This window comes from Cupressus sempervirens, chromosome 5 (assembly GCF_028749045.1).
Source record: "Cupressus sempervirens isolate cs-2001-9-10 chromosome 5, ASM2874904v1, whole genome shotgun sequence".
Lineage (NCBI taxonomy): Eukaryota > Viridiplantae > Streptophyta > Pinopsida > Cupressales > Cupressaceae > Cupressus > Cupressus sempervirens.
The window spans coordinates 771,316,222-771,326,499 of record NC_143122.1 but is presented as its reverse complement, the minus strand read 5'-3'; the positions used below and the strand labels follow the sequence as shown (position 1 = coordinate 771,326,499).

Below are 10,278 nucleotides of genomic sequence, written 5' to 3'. Positions count from 1 at the left end.
TAATGAGTCATATTATAATCTAAACCTAATCATAGCCAAAATATATATAGCATTACAAAATACCACATTTATCATAATGGAAAATCAAATTTTATCAAAATATGATTAATAATATTTAATAAAATAAAATTATCTTATATAATCAATGAATTATAAAAAAATAATTCTTGGGATTCACCCTCCTAATGCTACTAGCTATATATATTATATATTACATAATACATATACAAAAAGTCTATAGATATCTAAAGTTTAATGTACTATTTAAAAAGTTTCACATTTAAAAATTAAAGCTTTGATATTTCTTGACCTTTTTTCTGTGTGTGTGTATGTATATATATATATATATATATAAATATAAATATATATATAAAATTTATTTTTGCACTATTATATTTTATAATTAGTACTTACATAGAAAATAGGTTGCTATCTTTAAAATAACATCATCTCGGGTGGTTTCTTAGATACTTTCTTGAACCTTCATGTAATTATTCTCTTGCCGCGTTGGGACCCTCCATTTTGTTTCAACGAAAATTCTCCGAAAACTTCACTGAAAACTGCACTATCCGTGTGTTATACGGCACTCGGTTTTCTCCATCTTATCTACTTTTTAGTTTCTCTACATTTGGTCCACAAAAAACTTCCGCTCTGTGTCCGAATCCGTCATGGAGATTTCTGTTTCCACCTCCACAATCTTCTGCGATCTGAATGAGGACTTTCATCAGTATGAGCCTCCCGCCAACAAAATCCCCTTCGATGTCAACAACAAATATAATGTGTTTCTCAGCTTTCGGGGAAAAGATGTGAGAACAACTTTTGTCGACCATCTTTACGAAGCTCTCTCTGGAGCAGGACTTAGGGTTTTCCTCGACAGCGAAGAATTGGTGAAAGGGAAAGAAATTGAGTCCAGCTTGAAAATAGCAATTCAAACAAGTGATATATTCATACCAATATTTTCCAGGAACTACGCAGAATCAACGTGGTGTCTGAAGGAGGCGGCCCAGATGTGTAGATGCAATGGTTTTATCATTCCTCTCTTCTATGATGTGGAACCCTCTGATGTTCGCTATCCCCAGCGAAAGGGAGGTCTATTCGAAGGGGCATTCAAGAAACACTACAGCCATTCAGATCGGAAGGACGAAAAAATTATTGAGGAATGGAAGAATGCTCTTCATCAAATATCTTCTCTTTCTGGGTGGACAAGGGCAGCTGAATTAGGGTAAGTTGTTTGCTTCCCTCTTCTCAATTACCCACTATATAAAAACAAAGGAGAACATCTCGTTTGTGAAATAATTTATATGTTTAGAATATCTTAATCATTAATCAATTATCTGTTCAAAATAAGATTATAATTTAGGTAAGGGTCTTAACGGGCTTAAGCTGAGAAAGAAGGTGTTCTTATGAATTAGATTTTGTTTAGCTAAAAGATTATTTGAAATCTTCAGTTCTTAGTTTTTAGGAGAAGCTGAAGAAGGGTTGACTATCGAAATTGTTCCAATATATTTTCTATCATTTGTCAAAAAATTAAATTTAAGATTTTTCTTTAAAAAGTTATTTGGAAGAAAATTTGATTTTTCACATGTTTCTTTATGCATACTGTATAAGAGAGTTATTTTTCCCATTAGACCACTAATTTTCTTAATTTTTAAAAACTAAACTAGACTAAGAAATATTTGGAACCATCAGATTTAAAATGTTTTGAAAGGAACAAGCATTCACTACCTAGATGATCAGAACTTTGAAGCCCTCTTATGGCAAACTTCCAGAATTTTTTCACTTCTAATGTTTCTCTTACATTAATCTTTTGGTTCCTTTGTATTTGTCCATAACATAACTTTTTGTTCATTTTTTTCATGTGAGCTATTCCTATTTTATTCTTGTAAAAATTTATTTTTTGCATTTCAAAAATTCCCCTGTATACTCTTTTTCTATGCTTGTAATATCGAGCACACTTGTAAAATTAAAAGTCCTCACAAATATGTGATCCTTGATCCTTGAAAGTAGATGATGAATAATCTAGAAAGGCAAACTGCATGTATTGCATGTTGAGGAAAAGTGGTGCAAAATTTTCCAATTTTATGTTTGTTCCTACATCTGACATGAAATAAAAAATGTGGATTCGATGTGCTATAAATACCCAGCCACCCTTAAACATCACATATAAAGAAAACATTAGTCTTCCAAAAGTAAGTCAACTTTGACTATTTAACACTTTTACCTAAGAATCAAACCTTAGTCTGTGATACTTAAATCCTCTGCAAATACCCTGATCAATTTATTTCTATTATTTATGAGATTTCAATAAGAAAAAAAGACTGAAATTTTTTTGAAAACATAATCAATCTATAAAGAACCTTTTGTCAATAGTTCAATTTTTTTTTTTTCCTTTTTTCCTTCTATAAATTCGAAAAACTGGTCATTTTATAACCCGATAAACTGCCTCTATCTCTGTAATTAGTGTTCCTTATATTGAGTGGCAGCTAGTAAGGTGTAATATATGGAAGGTGCTTTGCAGGTATGAAGAACGATTGATAAAGAGAGTTGTGAAAGATGTGTTGAATACCTTGAAGATTACTCCCCTGGATGTCCCTCTCCATCTTGTGGGACTCGAAACGCATATCTCTGACCTACTCAAAAGATTACATCTCACTTCATGCAGGCACACCACAGTCAGAGTGGGAGTCGGCGGTCTCGGCGGCATCGGGAAAACCACCTTGGTCAAAGCTGTTTACAATAGAATTTATGCAATGTTTCACGCTCATTTCTTTGCACAGAAAATTACGACCCTTGAGGAATTGCAACGAGCAATTCTAAGAAGACTGGTAAATTACTGTGGTGAAGTTTCAAGTGTTGCCGAGGGGAAAGCTCTGATGAAAAATCTATTACGAGGATCTCGGGTTCTTGTCATATTGGACAATGTGAATGATATGAGCCACTTGGATGCAGTCAACGGTAATTGGTATGGGCCTGGTAGTCGACTCATCATTACATCCCGAGATCGACACATCCTCAATCTTGCTAAGGTTGATTCAGTTCTTCAAATGAGTGGGCTGCGAAAAGGTGAAGCCCTTCAATTATTTTGTTGGCATGCATTCTCGAGGCCGTTCCCTGAAGCCAGCTACAAAAACCTTTCTACAAGAATTGCAAGAGCCTGCCGGGGTCATCCTCTTTCTCTACAAGTCATTGGAGCGCATTTGTTTGATAAGAAGGAGCCGAATGACATCCAGTGTTGGGAAGAAGCTCCTTATAACATTGGGGAAAATCAAGAAATATCCAGAGTCCTCCGAATCAGTTATGATGGACTTAGCCATGTTGAAAAGGAAATGTTTCTGGATACAGTTCGTTGCTTTGCTGGTGAGAGGAAAACTGACGCCGTTACTTTCTGGGAAGCTTTATACCCAGATAGAGTTCAAACAGCCCTCAAGAATCTTTCGCTGAAAATGCTTATAAGCTACAGTGGCCCTCAATATCTTCTCGATATGCATGATCTTTTGCGAGGACTGGGAAGAGGGATTCAAGAGCTGGCTGATAATAATAGCAGATTGTGTCTGCCAGTGGGAGCGGCACATAGAATTTTGAGTAGGGACAAAGCAGAGAAAGGGAAAATGCTTGTTTACGCAGAGGAGAATGTAAGAATTCCCGTTAGCGTCCACACAATGCCTTGCCTACGCTACCTAGCTCTGCAAAATACAAAAGTAGTTGGCAACATTGGAAACATTGCTCCAAATTTGTTATGGATAAAAATAAAAAACTGTGAATTTGTCAGTGATACGCGTACATGGTTAATTAAAACAAATAGATTCCAGCTGGATAGCAGTTGGTCCCAAGTAAGGATTTTAAGTGTACAGCAGTGTGCAAGCCTTACAAGTATCCCCAAAACAGTTGACGGCTTGGTGAACCTGCAATGCTTTTATCTGCGGGATTGTGTAGCTCTCACAACACTTCCAAACACATTTGGTTGCTTGCCACAACTGAAGGAGTTGTGTTTTTACGGTTGTACCAATTTAAGAAGCTTTCCTAACTCTGTGGGCAACTTGAGGCAACTTAAAATGCTGAAGTTGATAGACTGCACAAGGATAAGGAGCCTTCCCAGTAGTGTAGGAAATTTAGGTCAGTTGGAAGTGCTCAACTTGAGAGGATGTTCAGGGCTAAGGAATCTTCCCAACACAATAGGCGACTTGGCACAACTCCAATATTTGTTTATACGTGGTTGTTCCGGTTTACAGAGCCTTCATTACCCATTAGACAAGTTACAAAATCTTAGGAGGTTTTGTATCACAAAGACGGCACACCCAGAGAGCTTTCACGATTGGGTTTCCAAGTTAGCCCAGCGTAGGAAGTTAAACAGGTAAAAGATCATATTCAGGTACGTTTAAGTTGATGTATGAGGACAATATTGAAGAAAAATGAAACAAGATATATTTCTGTTGAATTGTTTGAAATTTACTCTCATGATAAAGTAGTGATTAACATGATTTTTGAATAATTTGCAGAAGTGTCGGCTTAGCAAGCTTGGTGGAGAAGAAGTTTAATGTCTACTTTATGTACCATGCAGCAGATGAAAGGGAAATATTGCTGGGTGATAAGTACAAATACCTGCGCACGGGGTCACTTCGTGTATGCAGAGACAGCGAGGACAACGCAAGTAGTGACATTAGAGAGGCATTTGGTAGCAGCGACATTCTTGTTCCTGTGTTTTCGAAGAACTTTGTGAGTTCAATTGTTTGCATGAGAAACTTCGTAGCCATGAACTACTCCAATGGCCTTGTTATTCCTCTAGTTCTTCGTACCTATACATGGCCCTATTGTTATAAATATTTGAAAACAATGAGAAAGTTGAACTATCAAAGTTTATAAGACTTAAAAAAGAGTTTTCCCTTATTTCCATGGACAGAACAGTCAGTTTGGTTGCAGGTCTAGGAATGGAGAATAGGATAGCATATTGGGAATAGGAATGACTATTTCAATATGAGCTTTTTTTTAATGTGTATAAGTTCATTTTAGAAGTAAAATGAGAATATGTATTCCTATTCCCTATTCCAATTTAGGAACCAAACAGAAAATAGAAAATGTTTTATTTTTAAGCTTAAATTTGTAATCATTAATTTATATTTTATGATTGGCTATTGTTAATTTTGTTCAGATTTAATTATTATTATTCACTAAAAATTAATAAAATAAATATCATAACAAGCATGCATTGATTGTATTTATCAACACTTTCCAATAGGTAGATTATTGTGTTATTTAACATGAAATATTCTTATTTCCACCAATTTTCAAACATGTATGCATGTTTGAATATGAAGTTACGTGTATCTAAACAATATGAACTAAAATTTGTAATTACATCTAAATCCATTGATGAGGTAGAGTTAGATGTTGTATCACTAGATATTTGTAGGATTCTTTTGTAAGTCCATATGTGTATGATAGAAAAGTTATCTTTTATAGAGAGGAGAACAAGTATCATTTGGTCAAAGATATGATTGATAATATTGCAAGAGCCTATTGATTGAATATTGATTTGTCTTTTATTACCACATCACAAATGAAGAGACTTGTAAATGCTATAATTTTTTGTACTAGCTGTTATAAAAGATAAGGATAATGATAAATCCAATGCTTTCAAAATATATGATCCTAAATGTAAAGATGAAATAATTAGATTGTGTCTAACTATGATGGGTTATTTCAGAAGCCTAGAAGATTACCTCCTAAGAGAGAGATATAGAATGGGATTCAATTGCAACAATATGCCCCTCTTCTTAACATTGGTATATACATGTTATTAGGTATTGATAATGAAGAAATAAGAAGCAAGTGTAAGAGTTTCTTGAGAAATGTGTCATTCAACCAAGTACTTCTCCATGTAGACCACCTTTTATGCTATTAGCAAATAAAGATGGCAGGTGGCTAATGTATATCGATTTATACACATTGAACAAGATCATGATGAATAATGGTTATCCCCTTCCTCATATTGATGATTTGTTAGATCGATTAAGGGATGCAATTTATTTCATTAATATAGATTTAAGAAGTGGTTATATCATCAAATTAGAATTTTTCAAGGTGATATTTGGAAAACTACTTTTAAAAGAAAATAAATTTTGTTTGAATGGCTAATCACACCTTTTGCGATTTATAATCCTCTTGCCACATTCATGCAAGTTATGAATGATATATTTAAGTCATTCATTGACATGATTTTGTAATAGTATACTTTGATGATATTTATATTTTAGATAAAATTTGAGAAGATCGCTTAATACATGTTGGATAAGTCTTAAACATTTTTACAAAAGAAATTTTTTCTCTAAAAAGTATCCATGTTTGAATTTGGAAAAACATCCTTAGTTTATTTAGACTATATTATAAGGAGTGGTGAATTGAAAATTAATCCATCTTAATTGGAATCCATCATTAAATGGTCTAAGCTTAATAATGATTGAGAAGTTTGGAACTTTCTTGGAGAATGTCAATATTAGAGAAAGTTCATTACTAACTTTTCTTTTATCGCATCTCCTTTATATGCTTCGAGAAGTATTAAGCACGTGTTTTAGTGGGGAAGCATCGATCAAAAATCATTTGAAACTTTGAAAGAGAAGATCAATAGTGCCCTAATTTTGGCATTACCGTATTTATAACAACCATATCAAATTGAAACTAACACAAGTGTCTACGCCATGGAAGAAGAGTTATAACAAACGAGGAAATTGATTTGTTACCATTCTTATACTTTTAGTGGTACTTGTTTTTCTAGTTATTCATCATTATGTTTCTCAAAAACACATATAAGTGAGTCTAAATTCTAACAAAAAAACAAATGTAGATTTTGAAAATGAAAATGAAGTTGGACATGTTAAAAAATATTCATTTCATATTGTCAAATCTTAATTAAATTTATTTTTTAGGTTTAAAATTTATACTTCTCCTATTGCAATTTATAACTCATATTCTATAAGATATTGCATATCAAATAATCTAACTTATTTTTTAATATTTGAGAATATTGCATATTAAATAGTATTTTCTAATCTCTTAGCATTCTATTATATTTTGCGTATCTTTTAATATTTTTTGATAAAATTTTTTTGGGCATATGATACTGCAAAACTATGCTTGATCCTCACTAAAATTAAAAATTTAAATAGAAAATTAGAGTTGTACTTACTTTAATGTTAATCATAAGTAATAATTGTATTTGATATATTCATGGAACACTTTATGTAGTCTTATAAATATTATTTATAACCAACCAAATAATAGAGCCCATATATTTATATTCTATATATACATATGTATAGCTGGAGATGGCTTAATGTAATGTTATATTAGGGTTAGGAGACCTGATTGAGATTTTATTTTCTCTCCTCCAAAGTTTAAGGATATGAGAGCACTAGTTATAGTCTCACCCATAGAGTAATCCAAAGGCTAAGGTCATGGATTGGGTTCTTAGTGTGATTTATGCATCACCCTAAGCTCCATTTTCTATTGAAATTCCATTGCAATAAGGTTCGAGAGCTCAAATTGTAAAGCCCACAAGGAAGATGATAATTTTGTTGAAGACAAATTTATTAGTTTTGAATCAAAAGTGAGGCATGCATTGGTGCTCCCCAAGGAATACTTGCATAGAGTGTTTAGTATGTTTGATAGGGATATTGGTGAGTTGACCAGCAGTGAGGATATTAGATGCATATTGGAGAATTTTGGATTAATTTTCATCTAAAAATATGTGGACATTACACCAAATTTCTTAGGGTTTGATGAATTTTTGGACCTCTACAATAGGTTGTGGAATGAATATCATGGAGGTGGTGTGCAGGATGAGGATTGTGATGAGATAATGGAAGCTTTTAATATATTTGACAAAGATGGAGATCGGCATATTTGTGTTGCTCAACTGCAACATATTCTACATTCTTTAGGATTGAAGGCATGAATAAATATTTTAGTTTGTGAGAGCATGATAAGTAAAGTTGACATTAACTCCAATGGGAAAGTGGATTTTAGTGAATTTAAGAATATGATTTTGCTCAGATTGTTTTGTTATTTTACTAGATCTTCAAAAGAGCCCATATTCTATTGTATAAAGTATATAAAATCAGTAGTAGAAGTAGAACTATTTGGGTCTAGATCTTTTAAGTTGGCGTGGATTACACTAAGTGACTCGGCAATGTGAAGCAAGTTGTTTAAAACTTAAGCCTCTAGTTGTGCTCCTCCCAATAATTTGAGTGCATCCTTTGAAGATCGGCATATGATAGCAACTTGTTTTATTGTTGTTTGTTAGATAATGGATTTGTGAGCGACTGGTATTTCTCAATAAAACCATACCGTAAAATGCTCAGCTGAATTTTCAAATCTCCTCCATATTTAGACCCTGTAAACTTGTCCCAACTAAAACTTAAATGTAGTTCTTGGATAAATTTTAAATGTATATCTAGTTAGAGATGAAGTTTGGGATGAGAAAAACCAAATTTCACATGATACAATCTGTGACATTTAATACTTGCTTGAGTGTTGGAGTATAGAGAATGCTGATCTGATCAAATTGTTATGTTAGATCTAACTTTTCAAATTATAATAAAATGTCGGAGCACTATCTATTGTGCAAGTCAGTAGTAGGTACTGTAGGATTTTAATGGCCAAGAAAACATGGTAGATGGAGTTGTCACACACGTCATGTAACCATTGTCATTTTCATCCACAGTGGACTATGCACAACTTTATTATTTCCCGATACTCGTTTTTTGTTTGGCGGCATCTGACTGTAATGCTCTGTTTGAATGAAAGAATGAAAAGAAAACATAATGTGAAACTACGGCTGACGGAAAAAATAATTTTAATACAAAAAAAACCTTCTCTATGAAGTATGAGCATTATTAATTCAAACTCCCACCTGACTTCTTATTACGCACTGTCACTTGACTTCTTATCATGCACTGGAGAGTTTTTTGGGCTGCTGTAGCTTATTTGCCAGCCTAAGCCAACCAGAAAATCTGAACAAATTGGTCAAGGTTTACAAAGAAGTGAAGCCTATCAGCTTAAACAAGGAAATTGATTTGTGACCAGTCTTATACTTTTAGTGGTAGATTTAGAAATACTCCTACTTATGATGAATGATTGTATGATTTGGTTAAGAGTACGAGGTAGTGGAAATATTATTTAATGGGCAAAGAGAAAATCATACATTTAGTTCATCAAAATTTATTTTATATGTCTCTCTCTCTATATATATTAATGGAGGGTTCAGACCTATGAGGCAATTCAATGAGGCACAAAGCCTGTGAGCTACCAACTAGAGAAGGCCACCATATAAACTCTCTAATATATTAATTAAAAACTAAACTACAACAGTCACAATATTTGTTATTGATGGAGTCTTACAAAAATTTCATTTGATCGTAAGTATAAGAAAGTTACACATAGTGTAGTTGTTGATATGTTATCACAACTTTATAATAATAATTCAATAATTAAACAAAAAAAATTTTTAGTTAATGAAAGTTAGAGATGAATATTTCAAGGATGCATATGAAACATTAATCCATGGTAGTCAACTACAACAATTAGATTATCATGTTCATAATGAAATATTTTATTATCTTTGTAAGTTATGTATTCTAGGGGATGAAAGAGTAGATGTAATTAAATAAGCACATACTTCTCTCATTCTAGCAATTTTAGTATCCAAATATGTAAGGGATAATTCATTTGTTCTAGTAGCAAGCCTAAAAATATAAAACTAGTTTTGCACATGCCACTTCTAGTACCTTCTTGTTCATGGAAAAGTATATATGGATTTTTAGGGGTTTTACCTATGCCTAAAAAAGTGCAGGACTATTTATATGTAGTAGAACATAGATTTTGCAAAATGTGTTTCTTGGTGCCTTGTACAAAGTAGATCACTAGAGAAAATATTAAAAATATATTCTTTTAGAATTTTTGGGTTCACTTTGGTTTATTCACATCCATAATGTCTGATCTAGATTCTTGATTCATTGGGTTTTTGGTCAACTTTATGGAGATTAATTGACACCAAGCTTCAAAAAAGTACTACTCATCCACAACTTCAAGGATATAAAAAATAGTACTACTCATCCACATCTTCTCTAAGGATATTATATGATGTAGTTCAAGGAAGGAGAGTCACCAAAGGAGATGTCCTAGCCCCTAGAAAACAACCACACAATAGAATATAAATAATAACATAGACATTTAGATCCACACAATACCAATTCTCATAATAATATTTTCATCCAAAATGCCTGA

The 10,278-nt window shown here is 32.9% G+C and overlaps 1 protein-coding gene across 2 annotated transcripts; it reads left to right on the top strand.

Annotated features, from left to right (window-relative positions):
* The first annotated feature begins 588 nt into the window (after nt 1-588).
* On the top strand, nt 589-5,122 carry LOC149558192 (disease resistance protein RPV1-like). 2 transcript variants are annotated; one of them, XM_089832541.1, is made up of 3 exons: nt 589-1,222; nt 2,519-4,351; nt 4,497-5,122. In XM_089832541.1, exons 1-3 carry the CDS (start codon nt 669-671, stop codon nt 4,858-4,860), a joined length of 2,751 nt encoding a protein of 916 aa, XP_089688667.1. In that variant the 5' UTR covers nt 589-668; the 3' UTR covers nt 4,861-5,122. The 2 variants fall into 2 exon arrangements, with proteins under 2 accessions (XP_089688667.1, XP_089688668.1); XM_089832542.1 differs by having other exon boundaries at nt 2,519-4,369.
* Nucleotides 5,123-10,278: the final 5,156 nt, after the last annotated feature.